At 54.5% G+C, this 19,277-nt stretch overlaps 1 protein-coding gene across 1 annotated transcript in view; it reads left to right on the top strand.

Moving 5' to 3' along the window:
- TMEM132C (transmembrane protein 132C) overlaps positions 1 to 19,277 on the top strand; it is a 377,044-nt gene that overhangs the window by 121,995 nt on the left and 235,772 nt on the right. Inside the window, 1 exon segment of the mRNA XM_058281216.1 lies at positions 2,082 to 2,955. Within this exon segment, the coding sequence (XP_058137199.1) occupies positions 2,082 to 2,955 (874 nt within the window).

Here is a 19,277-nt window from a genome sequence, read left to right as displayed (position 1 = left end):
ACGCTTCCCGTGGTTAGAGCCTCGTTGTGCTTTTTGGAGGTGGGGGCAGAAGGAGCCGAGAAGTGATACTGCATTTTTCTTGATGCATGTTAGCGGGAAAGGATGTCTGTTTATCCATTTCTGTAGATGTTAAGTTCAATCACTCGGCTGGGTTTTGCTTTTCTCACTTCATGAGCCACTCGTGAGTTTCTTGTTGGAAGATAATTTAAGACTCTGTGGCCACCCCGTTACTCGTGGAACTTTCACCAGCTCATTTCCGTGACATTCGCGGTCCTTGCCTGGACCTAGTCCTGCTTGTGCGTTGCCAGTTATCGGCTTGGATTACTCCATAGGCATGTAAACTCATCTCTTCCTGTTTGTGGTCAGCTTAGGGTTTCTCCTCCTCCTCGTTAATGCCGTTGTTATTGTTATCTTACGTAAAACATGAACGTGAGCCCAAAGCCAGGACTGAGTGACAAGGTCGACCTGGGGGAGTCCCTTTCCTTCTCCACCTCCCCCGCCCCCTTCATTTCTCCCGTTCCCACCATCCCCTGCTGCTAACCAAGTCCACAGACCCCGGCTGTCATTCCTGTGGAGGGCGTGAAGCATCTGCACACACGAGCAGTGCGTGTTTCCTTATCGCCCCTCCTTTCTTCCACCAAGATAACATACTCTGGGCACTGCGGACGTTTTTGTTTTACCAGTATGTACTGGCACTCACTCCTTATTGCTTCACAGAGGTCTACTCATTCTTTTTTGCAGCTGACAGTGTTATGTTGCACATTCTTCTATAGATGAGCATTTAGGTTTTATTGAATATTTTACAATTAAAAACATGGCTGCAAAGAATGGCCTTGTGCACATGTATTTTTTAATTGCTGGAGGTGTACGCTCAGGGTAGATTCCTAGAAATGGGATTGCTGTGTTAAAGGTAAATGCATGTGTGGTTTCATTAGATACCGCCAAATTCCCTTCCAGATACGTACTGTTTTCGTTCTCTGCGGTGGTGGGGAGAGCGGCGGTGGCCCCCTGCCTTGCTGAGTGTGTTGTGATACATTGTGATTAGGCAGATCTGATGTGTGAGAAGTGACATCTGCTTATAGTTTTCATTTGTATTTCTCTAATTGTGAGGTTGAACATCTTTTCTCATAATTAAGGGTATTTTCAGTGTATTTTTGGTCAATTGTTCTTACCCTTTGCCTGTTTTTCTCGAGTATTTTTATCTTTTTCCTCCCAAATTTTATGAGCTCTCTATATTATGAGCCCTTTATCTGTGATATCTATCATCTATCTATAGCAATCATCTTTTTCTTGCAACTAGATAAGTGCGCTAGAACAGAAGTATTTTCTACCAGGTTATCATTTTTCTTTTAACTTTGTTTATGTTTTTGTAATGCAAAATAAATTTTGTAACTTTACTTAGGTACATTCATCATTCCTCTTTTTAAATGTGTTTAGATTCTAAATCAAAAACAGAAAGCTTTTCCCTACACCCATGTTTCCTTTTAGCACTGAAGAGGTTTCATTTACTCACAGAGCTCTGCCCCATTGGAAGTTTATTCTTGTCTACGGTATAGATCCATATTCTTGTGAGGTATAGATCCACTTTTATTTTTTTATCCAAATGGCTAACCAGTTGTCTAGCACCTTTGATCAGAAAACCCGTCTTTGCCTCATCATTTCAGATGGCCCCATTCCACGTACTAAATCCCATTCATGTGCAGGTTTATTTATGGGCTTTGTCCTGACCCGCCGGTCTGCTTGTCCATCGTATATCAGCCCATTAAGTGCATTTTAAACTTAGGCAAATTATTAATGAAAACGCCATTTACTGTCACGGGAACTCGTGCTGTCGGGTAGGTCCGAGTGTACGAAATGGCCGCTACGCGACCATCCTTGACCTGCGGAGATGTCTGTTGCGTGCTTTCACCCCGTACGAGTGAACCTCTGAGGGTTGGGCTGTCCCAGGAGGAATAGGACACGCCTACTGAGTGGACTCAGCGCTGCCCCTCGCTGCAGAGCCGCTCACCGGCCTCGGCCAGCATCCAGGGACCTGTTCAGTGACTCTGTCTTTGCTTTCTCTTTTCTGTCCCCCACTCCAGTGATCGAGGGCGGCGGGGTCCCCGACAGCACCCACAGGCCGTCGTCGCTGCCCCCGTTCCTGCCCGTGACCTACCGCGTCCTACCAGCCGAGGCGGCCTTCCTCCTGAAGGAGACCAGCCCGGGCCCCGCGCGGAACTCGAGCCTGGGGTGCAGGGTGGCGTCCTTCTTCGCCTTCCAGGCCCGGCAGCCGCCCGTCATGAACGCCAGCTACGGGCCCTTCTCCGTGGAGAAGGCCGTGCCGCGGGACCGGACGCCGCCCTCCGGCCCCCCGGGCCCCGTCGGCTGGCAGCTGCGGGCCCACGTCCTGCGGGACCGGATCGCCCCGAGCCGGCCCAAGGTGCAGGTGCTCTTCTCCGTCGTGGGCCGCGACTGGGCCGAGCGCGGCGCGGCCGAGGGGCTGCCCTGCCTGCGCGTCTTCGCCTTCCGGGAGACCAGGGAGGTGCGGGGCAGCTGCCGGCTGCGCGGGGACCTGGGGCTGTGCGTGGCCGAGCTGCAGCTGCCGCCCGGCTGGTTCGGCGCCCCCGCGGTGCCCGCCGGGCGCAGGAAGGCGGCCGAGGGGCCCGAGGGCAGCGCCGTGGAGCTCTACTACGCCGTGGGCCCCGCCGGCGGGCGGGCGGCCTGCGGCGCCGGGGACCCCAGGCAGGACAACGCCATCCGGCCCGGGAAGGACGGGCCGGGGGACGCCGCGTCCCCCCTGCAGAGGATCGGGGCGGTCAGCCTCCACCGGGCGCAGGACGGCGCCCCGCGCAGCGAGCTGTGGCTGGACGGCGCCGTGGCCGTCTGGCTGCCTTCCGGGCCGGTCAAGCCGGGGGACGTGGTCACGGCCTCTGTCACCGTCGCCGGCAATTCCACCGTGGACTTCTTCGTCCTGAGGTACGTGCCGGCTCGGTCCAGCACCACGCTGCGTGATGCCCGGTGGGGGGCTGGGCCGGGGCGCGGGGGCGCGGGCTCACAAGGGGTCGGTTCTCGCTACTTCTGGGGGCCCTGCGGCTTCTCGGGGGGGGGAGCCGTTGCTACCCCTGCCCACGTGCCCTGACTGGGTGCTTTACGGGGCGTGGGGGGGTGGAAGTTGCACCTGCGGGAAGGGAGACTAAGTAACCTGCCTCTTCGGACCTCGAGTTATTAAACGTGGAGAGGGACGGAGTGTTCTTTAGCTTCGGAACCTCTTGTAGGAACAAAGACGCTTGTGGCATGGTTTAAAGTGTCTGTGCAGGAGGAAGAGGCCGGGGTGCTAGGCCAGCTCACTTTGGGAATACGTGTGCCCAGAGCCAAGGACAGCACCCCTTCTTTACAGTGGGAGGTGGGCCGGGCTGCCAGTTAGCAGCTGCGAAAACCTCCGTGCGCGAGCCCCGTTTCACAGTGATTAGGGGAACCTACCCAGCAGAAAATGATTCCACAGAGGGATTCCGTCCTATATTAAAAAATAACAATAAATTAAATTAAAACAACAGAATAACCCGCCTACCATCGCATCTGCTGATCAGCAGATAGTACAAACATCGTAAGGCAGCTACTCTGTCGCTCCTTGCAATGATTCTGAAATTTGGTACAGGAGCACCTGTTATCTGAGGATAATTAATACTGGGGGAAAAGCCACTGAATTCAACTCCTCTAAAAATGTGAGCCAGATTTTCATCATAATGAAGATCTTGACATTTGCCCCAAAAAAGGAAACTCAATTATAAACATAAGCTTTTTTTTTTCTATTATAGTTGAGTGCAGCGGTGCTCAGAGACGTATTCACCAAGTGCAATGAATGTCTCATGATGATGGAGGAGGTTGTTGTTATGGGGGGAGGAGTGGGGTAAGGGGGGTGGGGGTATATGCGGACCTCATTTTTTTAATGCAACATTAAAAAAATAAAGACAAAAAATAAATTTTAAAAATTTAAAAATAAAATAAAAAAGGAAAAAATAAAAATAAAAATATATGACAATTTTTTTTTTTAAAAAAAAGAAAGTCTTAGACTATAATTGGAGCTATGCTTTGGTGCTTTAGAGAATAAAAAATTAGTCCCAGGTTCAGTGGGTTGTTTAGAAAAATGTCTGTTACAAAAGTTATTATAATTTTTTAGTATGATTAGAAGGATGGTCATTTGAAAAGCTATTTTGCTGTGTTTTGTTTCATTTTACAAAAAGCATTCAGAGCGTTAAGTTTCCTAAAGTGGCTCTTAGCTCTTCAGTAGTCACGTAACTCTCTTGTGACGTGCCTGTGTTGTCGTCATCCTTATTTTGTTCCAATTTTGTGGCTCTAACTTTGCCAGATCCTCGCTTGCCAGGCTCCTTGGTTATGACTGAGAAACACTTCCAAAACAGCACTTTCGTGAGCTGCGTGACGTTCTGCCCCTTTCACAAGACTTAAGTTTTCACCCTGAGGCAGAGCCCCCTCCCCTGTGCCCCATGGCGGGGTCCTCGCTACGCCAGGCAGGGGACGGGGCGGTAGGTGTGTAGGTGGCGGGTTTGGGGTGGTTCCCGCCTGCCCTGGGTTCAGAAAGCCCCTGGTCTGAGGGTCTTCGCTCGCCTGTGGTCTTCATGCCCCTTAGGCTCAGGTCACTCAGCTGTAACACAAATAAATGCAGCTGAGGCGTTGACGGCGAGATAGGAGCAGGCGGGGAGCCCGTGCAGCGCCGCTGAGCTGTACAATCCCAGGGTCCCGGTTCCCTGCCAGGCCGCCGGCTTCCCCTCCCTCTTCAGCCGCCGCCGCCCCTGCCCTGGGCAGAGCGAGTGTGAGCCGGGCCTCCTGGGGCCCCCGGCTGCCCGGAGCTGCTTCCTTGGGGACGGGAGCCGGTTTCTGTCCTCACAAAGGCCAGCCTGGGTGGCCGGGAGCTCAGCCCCAGGACTGCAGATCCTGAGTCACTTCAAGTCACGTGGCCTCCCCGAGCCTCAGTTTCCTCAGCTGTGAAGTGGGCTTCTAAAGGGCCTGCCTCCCAGGCGGTGGAGGGGATGCAGTGGGCTCGTCCTCCTAAGGCGCCTGGAACGGCGTCTGGCACGTGAATTGTGGTGAGGTGGAAAAGTGTAACAGGCTTGTCTTCAAAAAGCCACCCAACCTTGAGTAAACACCAGGTCATTTTAGCAGGAAGAGGACATGGTGCCGCACCCAAAGAAGCCTCTAGGTTTGTTCTCAAAGCTGTGCCGATGCTCAATTCCCCTGCTTTGGTTTTAAAAAGGAGTGTCTCTTGGAACTACAGGAGCTTTGGGGGCTCGAGGGCATCCTGGCCCAGGGCGGGACAGTGAAACCTAGTCGATTAGAGGGTGTCATTTTGTGATTTTGTGCTGCCAAGTACACGGCCTCATCCTCTCTGCCGGCTCTTTGCACATCTCTGCAGGTACAGATCAAAGTCCCGGGAAGAGAAGGTCCATCTCGCCCCCTGTGCACCCAGACAGGCGTGCGTTCGCTCTCCCTCGCCTCTGACTTGAAATCTGAAGCAGATTTCCTCAGGCTGCAAAGCAATTGCTCATTAGAAACTCGAGCCGAAAAAAGGTCCCTGCAGACAGGTGCAAATGAAAGTTACCGCGGGCGGGTAAGAATTCCATTAGAGGGGAACAAACAGATTGTCTGGAGACCTGTCTTCAAAGTAGCCCTTCCTGTTCTGGAGATGAGACTTCATGGTGAAAAAGGGAGTGTTCCAGCCAGTGTAGACCTGAGGGTCCAGGCTTGATTGCGTGGCCAAGGTGAGCTGCTGGCGTAGGCCGCCAAGGGGACTCTCTTTCTGGGCCGTTTTTCCCTCTTTCTCTCTCCTCGGCCCCTGCTCCCACTCTGCCCTCTTGCCTCTATTCCCCTCCGCCACGTGGTAGAATGCAATTTTTTATTAAATGTCTCACCATGTAAAAATTATAGACTCAAACCCATGGCAAAGATACCGCAGTGATTCCTTGTTACCCCACTTCCTCCCACGGCGCAAGAGCATCACCCAAGCTGCACGTGTTATTTGGATCCAAGTATAGGTTTTCGGGCAAATTTTCCCTTTCCACAGCTCACCCATGTCCAAGGACATTTTTGAGGGGTGGAGCTTCCCTTGGAAAAGGTAGTTCACTGAGACAGCTGGGGGAGCCCCTGGAGTGTCCAGTGCGGGCAGGGGCCCAGTCTGCACCTGCCGTGCAGGGAGACCTCCCGCCTTGGCCCTTGGAAGGGGGAATTTGTGCCTCATCAGTGTGCCATGCCATGCCCCACCCAGCAGGCTGGGTACCTAGCCAGGTGTTCCCAGGGCGATGCCAGCCACCTGCACGGGAGATTGAACTGAACATGGCCCGTGCCAGTTGTCCCTCAGCTCTCATCCTCAGGGAGGCAACTTGGCCCCTTGCTGGCACGGCCTCACTACCCTTGGGCACCTCATCTCATTGCTTTGGCAACAAAAAAGACGAGTCTCTGATCCTTTTCCTTCTCCAGCCAGCATTCTAAAGCATGGCTGTGTTTTCATTGCTGATAGCTGCAAGTAGCATCTTTATATGACCAAGACAAAACTAAAACAAAGAAACAAGAAGACAGGCGAGCAGTGACTTTCCATCTTCGGTATAGATAAGACATTTCCTTTTATCTGCTCAAAAAATACTCATTCAGTTGTATTTATTGAGTACCTCTTGTTTACTTGTCATTGGTCTGCAGCAGTGAATACAACAGGACCATATTTTTTTTAATAATTACTGTCAATTTATTTACTTATTTATTATAAAGATTTATTTTTATTTATTTCTCTCCCCTTCTCCCTGCCCCGGTTGTCTGTTCTCTGTGTCTATTTGCTGCATCTTTTTCTTTGTCCACTTCTGTTGTTGTCAGCGGCACGGGAATCTGTGTTTCTTTTTGTTGCGTCATCTTGTTGTGTCAGCTCTCCATGTGTGTGGCACCACTCCTGGGCAGGCTGCACTTTCTTTGCGCTGGGCGGCTCTCCTTATGGGGCACACTCTTTGCGCGTGGGGCTCCCCTACACGGGGGACTGCCCTGCATGGTATGGCACTCCTTGAGCGCATCAGCACTGCACATGGGCCAGCTCCACACAGGTCAAGGAGGCCCGGGGTTTGAACCGCAGACCTCCCATAGATGGATGCCCTAACCACTGGGCCAAGTCTGCTTCCCACAACAGAACCATATTGTGTTGCCTGACATACACGTTCCCAGCCAAGGTCAAACAAGGTAACGCTCACCTTTGCTTCATTTTGCAAACAGGTGGTCTTCTCGCAGTTTATTTAGTGCCATGTTCTTTGCATTTCTCTGCTTTCTATTGGTTTAAAATGACCCCCAAGTGTAGTGCTGAAGTGCTGTCCAGTGTTCCCAAGTATGGTAAGGCCGTGCTATGCCTAAGAGAAAAGACATGAGTTAGATGAGCTTCGTTCAGGCATGAGTTCTAGCACAGCTGGCCATGAGTTCAGTGTGGATGAATCAACAATGTATATTAAATGAGGTGCCTTGAAACAGAAACGCACATCAGAGAAGGCTATGTGTGGACCACCTGGTGGAACTGTGAGCAGAGGCTGGTGGAAACCTCACCTGGATTTCCCCAGGTGCAGGGGTCTAGTCTTTGCCAATTCTGTGTTTGGGGTGACCTTAAAGAACAGAGCTACTGCAATGACAAGGATCAACTCTGTTTCAAAGTGGTTGCGGTCCAGAGGAAACAAGGTTTTTCTCAGCACCTGTCTTCATTATAAATGTTCCTGGATTTCTGAAGAGCTCCTGTAGCGCCCCCGGGCCCCACCAGCCAGCCTCCCCACCCAGCTAGCTGTCACAGCAGCAGCAACGTGAAATCTCTCTCCCTCTCTCTGCTTGTTCTTGTGAGCCTTGTGATGTTTCTCAAGAACGGCTGGCAATCTAACAGCAGTTTACATGGATGTTTTGCTGTGTTCTGGTAGGTTCTGTGTGCCAGAAGTGATAATGGAGCCCTCGGGACGTAAATCCTAAGAGGTGATTTTTAAGTGCGTGAGGAGGTGATTCCCCCGAAGTTGCAGAGGAGAGCCGATTCCGTGCCAAGCTTCGGGCTTAGCCGAGGCGGGACCCCGTCCTGGGAGAGGAACGAGGTTGTCAGAGGGCAGCATCCTTGCGCTTTCCTACCTGTTGGAGATGGGGCCGCCCGATTTGTTGGTCCTGTCCTGGTCGGCTGGTGGAAGCGTGCTTCGTCATTTTTGTCCGTAACTGAACTTCCCCCAGCCAAGTCGACACAACACTGTGTCATTCGACGGCTGCAGGATGCCCCGCATGCCTGAAAGTAAACAAATGGAAAGGACGAAGGGTGAGTGCAGGGAGGAAAGCTTTTAAAGAGGTGTACTAAAGTGACTTCTAGTCCCTGCTGGTCCTCGCTGGTGGTGCAAGGAAAGAGTTTTCCCAATCAGGGAGCGTTTTTATGTGGACTGACTTTAAGAACCCCTAGGTGTGACCAGGCAATTCAGCCGGAGTTCAAAGACGGGCTTTTTCTGTGAGGTTGATGCTTTACAGGCCAGACCGGAGCGGTCTGCCGTCGAGAGGGCTCTGGATTTCCGTGGAGCGTGTCTCCCCTCACAGTCAAGTGCCCAGTTGTGGGGTCTACTTATATGCCAGTGTCCAGAGCAGCTCTGGTCACCATGCCAAACATGCAAGCAGCCCAGATGCCCAGCAGCGGGTGAGTGGATGAACAAGACATGTTCTGTCCATGCAGTGGGCTATTACTTGGCCATAAAAAGGAATCTGGTTCTGATACGTGCAGCAACATGGATGAAAACATGAGGCTGCAGGAAAGAATTCGGGCACAACAGGATAGAATTCCAAATAGAATTCCAGAAAAGGCAAAGCTATAGAGACAGGAAGTAGCCGAGTGGTTGTAGGGGCTGGGATTCAGGGGTGAAGGGTGGGGAGAGCTGCTAAGGGGCACGGGGGTTTCTTTGGGGCGATGAAAACGTGCTGGAGTTAGACAGCAGTGACGGCGATCACATAGTCACAACCATGTGACTCTTCTAAATGCCCCTGGGTCGTAAACTAAAAATCAAAGCTACCCGGAGAGATGATGTTTGGCAAAAAAAAGGTTAATGAACTTGACCTTTCTTTACTGCCTCTTAAGTAATCGCACATTAAATGTTGATCCAACTGAAAACAAAAATCTAGTCTACAGAGGCCTTTTCCATCTAATGACTCAATGTTTGCCCACATTTAACAATATTCTTAGAATTTTACCGGGACATCCCTTTTCCACTGATACTGAAGTTTTTGTTTGTTTTGCTTTGTACCCCATCACACTTAGAAGCTGCTGCAGTAATTTTGGTTAATGTCCAGAGCGGGCCCCTGCAGGCTCAAATCCGATGCATAGGTAGAAGGGGCACTCAGGTGCCGCCACGGCTTTCCGTGTAGGTGAGTGTGGCCTCTGGAGGCCACAGGGCAGGGGGCTTCCAGGAGCCTACCTGAGGGGCCCAGCTTCCCCCACCCTGATGGGCTCCATTCTCCAGCTCCTCAAAGCACCCAGACCATCGCATAATTAATGCAGACACTCGTGAGTTACGTGAATGGTTCCAACGTCCACACGCCGGCCGGCCATATGTGTCCCTGCCCCCCCACCCCAAAATCCTGGCACCACCACCATTGGGGGCAGGGTGAGTGGGGGCTCAATGCCTTTTCTAAAGGGACCAGCCGCTTCTCGAGTCCGAGCAGTCGTTGCCACGCTGGAATCCGAGACCACGGCTACCAGATCCGCTGGCGTGAAGAGAAGCTGGGGACGTGCATTTTAAAGTGCTGCCTTTCCCTCTTAAAATGTGGACACCGTCCCTGTGCAGGCCAGGCCTGTGGTGTCCACTCCTCAGACCACTCCCTGCTCAGTGTGGAAGGACAGCTTGTGAGCTTCCGGGGACCCCTCTCAGAGGACACACGCTGGAGACCCCATCACAGAGGACACACGCTGGACCCCCTGCCACAGAGGACCACACCCTGGGGTGCTTGTACGCCCCACATTGCTTCTCTCCCAGTGCTGGAGGCTAGGAGTCCGCCTCAAGGCGCAGACTGGGCTGTGCGCTCCCTGGGCTCTGGGGAGAATTCTTTCTGGCCTCTTCCAGCTTGGTGGCCCCAGACATCGTTGGCTTGGGCTGCGTCCCAGCTCTCCTCTCTGCACATCTCCTCTTTGTGATTGTGTCCAAGCCCACTCCTCTTTCTCTTATAAAGACACCGTCCCTGACTTAGAGCCCCCCGTCCAGGTGATGATGTCTTCAGGTCCAACGAATGGCATCTGTAGAGTCCCTATTTCCAAATAAGGTTGCATTCTGAGGTTCTGGGTGGACATGGTTTTGGGGGACACTGCTGACCCCAGCACAGAGAGGATGCACCCCCTGTAGTGTGCCGGAGCTTTCTGCCCCTGCTGTTCCGTGGCTCTGTTGAATTTCTACGCCCACCCCCTTGGCAGCACCAGTCCACGTCCCCGGGGTCGGAAGGCAGAGCCCCAAACGGGCTTCTGTGCCTCCGGTGTGGACCCCTGAGCTCCTCTCTGCAGGGAGCCTGTCCCAGCACCCCAGCCCACCCCCATCGTGACCGGCACAGCCTTGTGTCCATGCTGTTGCCACTTCATTTTGGGGAGCAGTTTTCTCCTCCATTTTGACTGAGGATGTGAAAAGCCCTCCGGGCCTCTGCCGTGTGCCTGGCTTGCCCTGGGTAATTGCGGGCCCTTCGTTCCCAGCGAGGTCGAGGGGTGCTCTGGGGCGCGACTGGACGCGCTCAGACTTGTCGCAGGAGGCAGCCAGGCTGAAACGCACTCAGGTCTGCACCGACTGCAAATTGGGAACTAATTCAGAGAATTCTGGAAACTCATTTTCCCACACTCTCTCAAGCTCATTTCCCCTGTTGCAAGGCTCCAAAGGAAGGGTTTATTTTCATTTTCTTCGGCTTGTCCTTTTAAATATGTTCTTCTGGAGCAGAGAAAAGGAACAATTTTCTTTCTGCTTGGAAAGAAGCGAAGAAGTAATGTTTCCCACTCCATCCCGGGCCCTCCCCGCGCAGCACAGCACATCTGGGTTGCCAGGCAGCCCGGCCTCGGTGCAACAGTCGAGAGCGATTTCACTGTTGTGGGAAACATTTAAACATAAAATTGACTCCAGGCCTGTGAACAGAAAAAGGCACCAGAGGCCTCCTGGCCCGGATCCACCTCCTTTGTCCACAATCTTTCACCCATTTAAGCGCCGCCGTACTTCGCCGGCTCTCCAGAGCGCGGTCCTGCCTGCTGCGGACGGTTTAACGCGCCCCGCAGTGGCCCTGCCGTGCGGCCCCTGGCTGTCCGGGGAGCTTTAAGGAGGAGCAGGCGGTCTAAGGGGCAGGGAAGAACAGCAGGACAGGGCTCCGGAGGAACCGGTGTGGAAGCTTCTGGGAACCTCCTCGCCCCTTCAGAGCCCCTCCCCGGGTTCTAGAGAACGGCACCCGTTGGCCCACATTACTTAGTCCTTTGTGGGTCACACCAGGCCAGCGTAGGCTGCAGTCTACTTCCAGAGAGTCAGTGAACTGTTTTATTTTATTTTATTTTATTTTATTTTTTAAGATTTATTATTTATTTATTTATTTCCCCTCCCCCTCTCCCCCCAGTTGTCTGCTCTCTGTGTCCATTCACTATGTGTTCTTCTGTGACCGCTTCTATCCTTATCAGCGGCACAGGGAATCTGTGTCTCTTTCTGTTGTGTCATCTTACTGCATCAGCTCTCCATGTGTGTGGCACCATTCTTGGGCAAGATGCACAATTTTCACGCTGGGCTGCTCTCCATACAGGGTGCACTCCTTGCGCGTGGGACTCCCCTACGCGGGGGACACCCCCACGTGGCACGGCACTCCTTGCGCGCATCAGCACTGCACACGGGCCAGCTCATCACGTGGGTCAGGAGCCCTGAGTTTGAGCCCTGGACTTCCCATGTGGTAGGCGGATGCCCTGTCTATTGAGCCATGTCCGCTTCCGGTGAACTGTTTCAGAATGGAAGGATCCTGGAATGGCTCCGCTCTTGGCCACTGCCCTGCGGTCCCCTCACTCCACGGGGCTGGAGCCCCTCCGGCCCGTCCTCTGGTTCCCGGGGCCGCTCCATTTCCTCCAGGACAGGCCTTCCTACTTAATCTCCTTCAGCGAGGCGTTCTTGCACAGGCACCCTCCAGCGAGGCCTCGGGCGGGAGGGAGCAGGCTCTCAGGCTGAACCTGGCTGCCTCGGTGGGTCCACCGCGAGGACACGGGAGAAGGTGGCGGAGCCATGGCTCACCTTCCCCGGCACCCGGTGGCCGCGGCCGTCCTGCTCTGGGAGGCGGCCTGCTTTCCTGGAGGAGGTGTCCACGGGGGTCTTGGAAGCAGGGACTGGCTGCCCCGAACGACAGCAGGCAGCTTTCTCACCTGTCCTTACCTGCCACTGTTGGTCCCACGAGTCAAATCCTGGCTCCTCCGGGGCGGTGGGCCCAGGAGCCTCCCACCTGCGCGGTGGTGGCGGGCCCTTCATTCTGTCATTTTCCGTTACTGAACATGGTTTTCCTGCCCCTCGAGTTAGCCCTTCAACTCCGCTGTAGCTGAAGCTCCCAGAGAGAATGTCATTGAGGAGACTGGGAGCTCTTCTTTTCTCTATTCCAATTGGACGCAGGGATACCATCGTCTTCATTCTCTCCAGCCCCCGATTTTACCCCAGGGCACATTTGGCAATATCTGGAGATGGTTTTGGTTGTCACAGCTGGGGAGGGCGTGCCACAGGCATCTAGTCCTTCGAGGCCAGGGGTGCTGCTACAGACACTGCGAAGCCCAGCGCTACTCTCCTCTCCCTGAACCAAGAGGAAGAATCTGGACTTTGATGCCAGTCATTAGCGTTGAGGGGAGAAACCGTGAGCTAAGCCGGCGGTTGCTCTCCATGTGGATCACCAACCTCAGGTGCCACCCGGCAGTTTCTCAGGCTGGACAGTCTACCACAAACCTTGGTGACGCTCACGCTGTAAGAACCCCGTCGGAACCACGAAGGCCTTGCCCGGCGACGAAGCAGCTCTGTTTCTTTGAAACTTTCCTCTCCAGTGCTGGCTGCAGACCGCGCGGAGCTGCCTCATTGAAATCCAAGCCGGTTCTCATGTTTACCAAAGGACAAGGACCTAATCTACAGAGGCTGTGGTCTGTGTTAGGTATATTTTAATTTCCCTCCTTTTAAAAAAAGGAACACAAAAAAAAGCCTCTGATGACATCAGAAAGGGGTGTTGGGAGGCAGAGCCCGTCCTCCGCAGGAAGTGGCACACGGCGATGCCGGCTCATTCCCTGTGACTGAGCGCTTCCGGGAAGAGGCTCCTTAGGCGCGTGACCAGCTCTCACAGCCGATGGATCAGTTCCTCAGACGGAAGAGCTGAGGACCGGGTCCCGCTGACCGCGCCAGCGATGCTAGCCTGAGTTCCAGGGCGGACCCGGCGGCCACCTCTTGTGGGCACTGCTGGGCGGTGGACTGCAGGGACCGCTCCGCATCCGCATGTGCTGCAGAGTCTCTGAAGAGAGCGAGGGCTAATTCTCACTCCTGCTCCGTTCCGAGTGAGCCTGCGCCGGGCACTCAGCAATCTGTACACCCATCAGTCCACCTCATGTGGAGGGACAGTGATAGCGCGTATTTTCTCCCCACCCATACTTCTTATTGCTCCATAGCTCTTCCCAAGATTCAGTCCATAAAAAGAGCACATTCCACTCACGTCTGTAAGGGAAAAATGTCATAGCAAGAGTCATGATGAGAGTGAAATCCTTGACTTTTGAATTGGGCGATAATGGTTGGAAAATGGTGTTCAGTTAGAAGCAGGTGGTTTTTATTCCAAAAATTAGATGACGTTTTCCTAAACTGGGGATAAAGTGAAAAAGGTGTCAGGTGGGCAGAGGGAGTCATATGCTGGTGGGATGCTAAGAGGGTCTTGAGCTCCGGGAAAAACCCCTGAGAGATGTGAGAAACCAGAGAGCCCTGGAGATCTTTTTCCTGACCCTGGATAAAGCACAGACAAAGCTCTGGATAAAGCAGACAAAACGTGCTCAGAGTTCTCCTGTGCCCACCTTGGTGGCGAAAGAGCAAAAGGGTAGGAAAGAAAGAGCAACAGGGTAGCTAGGAAAGGACGGTCTCAGTGCCACCCCATTGCCCGTGTCCTCTGAGCCGTGTCAAGGAGCACAGAGCAACGGGAGAGGGTGCTGCTTTGCTGTGCGGGTGACGGCCCACCGCTGGGCGGCCTGCGAGGTAGCTCTGTGGACCCGAGGACTTTTTACACGTGTCTTCCTGGAAGGCACAGATAACTCAGCAGGTGCCATGTGGCTCAGCACCCCAAGAACTAAGTGCCCCCTCACCCCTAGACCTCAAGAGTGAAGCTGCTCCTCCAGGGACCCGAGGGCATCAGTTTGAACACTGTCAGTTGCATGGAACAGAGTCAGCCGAGGGGGCTTAACCCGCTGGTCCTCCAACTTGAACATCCCCAGAGGCCTGTGCTAGAGCACAGCCAGCAGGGCACTGCCCTCGGCTTTCTGGTCTGCGGTGGGGCCAGGGTGTTTGTATTTCTAGCGAGTTCCCAGGGTCTGCTGCTGGTCGGGGGACCCCGCTGAGAGAATGCAGGGGTGCCCTGTCGACCGAGCAGGGAGCCTGGGGGTGGGCTGTCCCGGCTGCAGCTCAGCAGCTCCACGTCCTCGCAAGCCCAGGCTCTTCCCGCCGTCAGGTTCGCGAGACGGCGGCCTCCACCGCCAAGGAAAACCCGGCAGCAGAGCGCGTGCCGGGCAGGAGGCGAGCGGGGAGACGAGGGGGGTCCCTGCGCGGGGCTCTGCCCCCCAGCAAGGCCGCTCCTCCCTCTGCGTCCCTTTGGCTGGAATCCCGTCCTGGGAGCTCCCCTGGTCTGTAGCTGACAAGGGAGAGGCTGTGCCCTGGCCATCCGCAGCTACTTCTTAAAAGAATTTAAAAAACTATTTTTAGAGCAGTTTTAGATTTACGTTAGAATTATGCAGAGTACAGAGTTCCTGTAGCTTCCTCTCCTCCCCAATCCCACCCAGTTTCCCTTATTGTTAGCATGTTGCGTTACTGGGCGCATTTGTTACAATTGGTGAAGCAGCAGTGATACATCCTTGTTACCTGAAGTTCATTGCTTGCATCAGGCTTCACTGAGCTGTTTTCTGGGTTTTGACCAATGCCCAGTGTCCTGTACCCACCGTTACAGTATCACAGGAGTTTCATACCCTCAAACTCCCTTGTGCTCCACCCCTCCAGCCCTCCTCCCTCCCCCAAGCCCGGTAAACCTCTGACATAGACCTGCCTTTCCTAGGATGTCACATAATTGGAGTCATGCAGAAGGGGTCTCTTTAGACTGGCTTCTTTCACTCGGCCACATGCACTTAAGTTTCCTCCGTGTCTTTCTGTGGCTCGAGAGCTCCTTTCTTTTCCTCACTGAGTAATATTCTGTTGCACGGATGTGCCCCAGTGCTTTTCTAAGTGCCTGGTGGTATTTATTTGTTGCCCTTCAAACACCTTGTTTCTGACGGGGCTCAGACTTGGAGGTAGAAGCGCCCCAGGAGACCCCCCGCATTTTGGCAGCCTTTTCGCGGGGGTTCTTCTTTGGCCTCCTGCGTTCTCTTGGTGTGTCCTGGGGCCTCGTCCTTGTCTTTCTCAGCAGGCTGTCCTTGCAGAGCCGTGGCTGACACTTGTGCCAAGGCCACGTGGACCACAAGACGCTGCGGCGTGGGTGCTTTTCCTTGGCCCCCCCCACCTTGCTCGGGGCTCTCACACCTCCTGGAGATTGTGGGTTTCTTGGAGAGGAGGAGTGTTGGCAGATGCAACTCAACTTTTGGGGCCCGGGGGACTGGACATGTTGTGTCACTCAGCCTAGAACTATGGGAGCAGCCTCCTTTGTCTCCCCAGCCCCTGCTTTTAAAGAAAAGGATCCCCGACGTGGACCCCACATGGCATAGAATTAACCGTTTTGAAGGGCACAGTCAGTGGCATTTCATCCATTCATGTGTTGTGCAAGCACCACCTCTATTTAGGCCCCAGACACCTTCATCACCAAAAGCAAACCCCCTACCCATTAAGCAGCTGCTCCCTTTCCCTCCTTCCCCAGCCCCCAGCAGCCCCCCAGCTGCTTTCTGTCTCTGTGGATTTGATATTCTGAATTTCTGCCTTTTTAAAAATAATAACCAAGTCAAGAATGGTCTGCTGGGCATCCCAGATGCAGCCCCAACAGCCTCGCCCCGTCCTCCCCGTTCTCCTTGGTCTCTGACAGGGGTAGCCATGGTGAGGCAGCCACCCTGCCTCGGGGAGCCCCTGCAGGGGACCAGGTACCGTCAGCCGCAGTGTCTGTGGCCACGCGCTTCCCCCAGAGGCGCAGCGTCTGCCCCGGGCCTGGCCATGCTCTTCCCCCAGAGGTGTAGCATCTGCCCTCAGCCTAGCCACGCACTTCCCCCAGAGGCGCGGCGCCTGCACGGTGCCTCCAGTGTTGTTCGCTCTGGCAGCCGGTTGATGCGGACGAGACGTCCAGCTTCTTCTTGAAACAGTGCCTCACCTCCAGGAAACCCCACGAAACAGCCCGGGTTATGTCTGGTGCCCCGTTGTGAGTGGGTGCATCTGCCCAGACAACACTGTGGTCAGTTACAGAAGGGAGCGGGCGCCGTTGGCCCGGATGGCGGCAGGGGGCACCGGGGCTCCCTGGGCTGTGCTGTGAGGGCTGGCAAAGGACCCTCTGAGTTTGCAGAGTGAAGTTTGTACCACTGGGTTTATTATCCTGGAAAAAGACATTTGCTAGTATCTGCTGGTATTTTGGTAGTGCTGCCATCTGCGGTCATGTCACTCACATCAAGGGCACGTCCAGAGAATTTGCCAAGGAAAAGCCTTTTCTTCCTCAGCAGGACGAAGCCCAGGATGTGGCCACCTGTCCCAGCCTCCCCAGTTCAGGGCCATCCGGGGGGCTCAGGGGGCTTTCCAATCGCGCTGTTTTCAGGTTTCCCCGCTCTAGCTGAATAGAGGGGCAGGGTGGGCGAGGAGAGGGCAGGATTTGATTGGACGCAGACCCTCAGGTGACGGAAGGGCAGGCGGCGTGGACACAAGCACAGGTGACACCGTGGCATGACCTGGGCACGCCCCCAGCAGGCTGGGCAGCCCTGGGGGACCGTCTTCGGGGCCGTGCCCGTGGCGGGGCTGGGGGACGCCTGGCTCCCCTGGAGCGTGTCGTGACAGGTGAGATGGCGCCAGGCGCTGCCTGCCTCCTTGTGCTTGGGTGTTGTTAGAAGACTGCTCGCCAAGCCCGGCTTCCGGGGTCCTTCCACGTAGCCACGGTGGGGAAGGGATGTCGAGACCCAGGTGCTCCCCCCATCTCCTGCCTCAGCTCCGACTCAGGGGTTGGAGACCAGTAGCTTTCCGTCTTTTTATTTTGCTTCTACAAGGCTTTAAAACGAGGTGAATCAGTTGATCGATTAGCCGCAGTTCTTAGTTGCAAACAACGGAATCCACTGCAGCTGGGTCGGCAAAAAACAGGTCTAAGAGGGGATGTTAGGGAGCTCGGGGAGTCTCCCAGAGAACCAGGGTCAGGCTGAGAGGCTGGCAGCGGTGGGGACGGATGCCTCTGGGCAGCCGGGGGCAGTGGACACCTCTCCAGGGAAGGCCCCACCGCCACGGCCCTGCCCGAGGCCTTGCAGCTGGCACCGCCGGCATTGGGCACTGGGTGGCGGGACCCTTCAGAACCTACCCTGGCCAGGGAACGCCTCCCTCCCTTCTCTTCCAAGTCAGCATCCCACGGGGCTGGGTGCAGCCACGGGGCTTTGTGCCAGCAGCAAGGGGGTCTGGGAAAGCTTTCGGCACGTGCCTTTCTGAGATAGCGCTTGTCATGGAAGAGATTCCCCACACGTGACGCTGGGCATCCAGAAAGCGGGGCAGATCCTAGCCTACTTCCTAATCCTTAAAAACAGCCAGAGATTTCCCTCCCAAAGTCAGGCTTCCGACTTCTCTTAAACTCAGACGCTGTGGCAGTGCCGAGCTGGTGTCTCTGCAGAGCAGAGCGTGCCTGGAGGGCAGGCGAGCTGCATGCCACCCCTGCCCCCACCTGCCTGTCTAGTTAAACCCGGTCCTCTTACTCCCCACCCGTGACTTTCCTTCATCTCCCCTCAAGCGGCATGTGCTTGCCGTCAGGTGACGACTCAGAACATAGTTGGCTCCAAGGCAGACAGCGCCGCTGCTTGATGTTGGATCTGTGCGCACGGGGGAGACTCCAGGGCGCGATAAGCTGCTCCTGCCACCTGCAGTCTGCCACCTGCAGCAGCCCGAGCTCGCTGCTGCGGGTTCCCAGCTCCGGGAAGCGGCAGGCACTTGGCAGTGGTGGAGGGAATGTTTCCAGGACACGATCTGGCTCCACCGCCCACCTGCACCCCTGCCCACCCCTCCTTGTCTGCCAAGCGCTGCGTCCCAGGAGGCGGCGAGCAGAGCCCACCCTGTCTCCGCTACGAGGTCTTTGGGTTTCGGGGAGACACCCTTCCTGGGCCTCAGTTTCCCCATCTGCAAAGGGCTGCACCCTCTCGCCATGCGCCACCGTTTCTTTGGTTTCTGTTGAGTCTAATGACGCCTCCGAGTATGGGCTGTTCTCCAGAGGCGACGGGGTCTTGAAAGACAAAAAGGTGGGAAACGCTAGATTATCAGAAACCAGAGACAGGGTGACACAGTGCATGATGCTGTATTTACAAATTGAAAAAAAAAGTGCTACGAAGATACTTTGGGGGCAGTTAGGGGATTGTTTTGCCGGTGGAATTCACATAACATCTAACTGGCCATTTTAAAGCGAATTCTGTTGCATTTAGTGCATTCGCCGTGTTTGTGCGACCTCCTCTGTCTAGTAACAGGACATTTTCATCAGCTCAGAAGGAAACCGCAGGTGCCTTAAGCATTTGTGCCCATTTCCCCTGACCCCCGACTTCCGGCAATTGGGGAAATTCAACTGTAGAGTAGATAGTAAATGAAATTGTTGAATCACTAGTGAACGTCTGGGGTCTGATGAAGCCATTGTGGTTCTGTAGAAGTTTCTTGTTTTCAGGCAATCCGTGTGGGAGGTCCAAGGTGAAGGTCCATGTTGCAGGCAGCAGACCTGCTAATGTCTCGGGGGAAAAAGACATACTGTGTGTGTGTGGGGGGGGGGGAGAGACAGGGTAGGGGGAGAGGGAGAGGAGAGGGCAAAATTTTAAAGTTTGTGAATTTAGGGGAAAGTTAAATTATATTTATTAAACCGTTCTTTTAACTTTCCAGGGGTGTTGGATTTTTTTCTTTTGAACAAAAATTGAAAAA

Source organism: Dasypus novemcinctus, chromosome 19, assembly GCF_030445035.2.
Source record: "Dasypus novemcinctus isolate mDasNov1 chromosome 19, mDasNov1.1.hap2, whole genome shotgun sequence".
In the NCBI taxonomy this organism is placed as follows: domain Eukaryota; kingdom Metazoa; phylum Chordata; class Mammalia; order Cingulata; family Dasypodidae; genus Dasypus; species Dasypus novemcinctus.
Note: the sequence above shows the minus strand (reverse complement) of the source record. Positions and strands in the feature narration are given on the sequence as shown.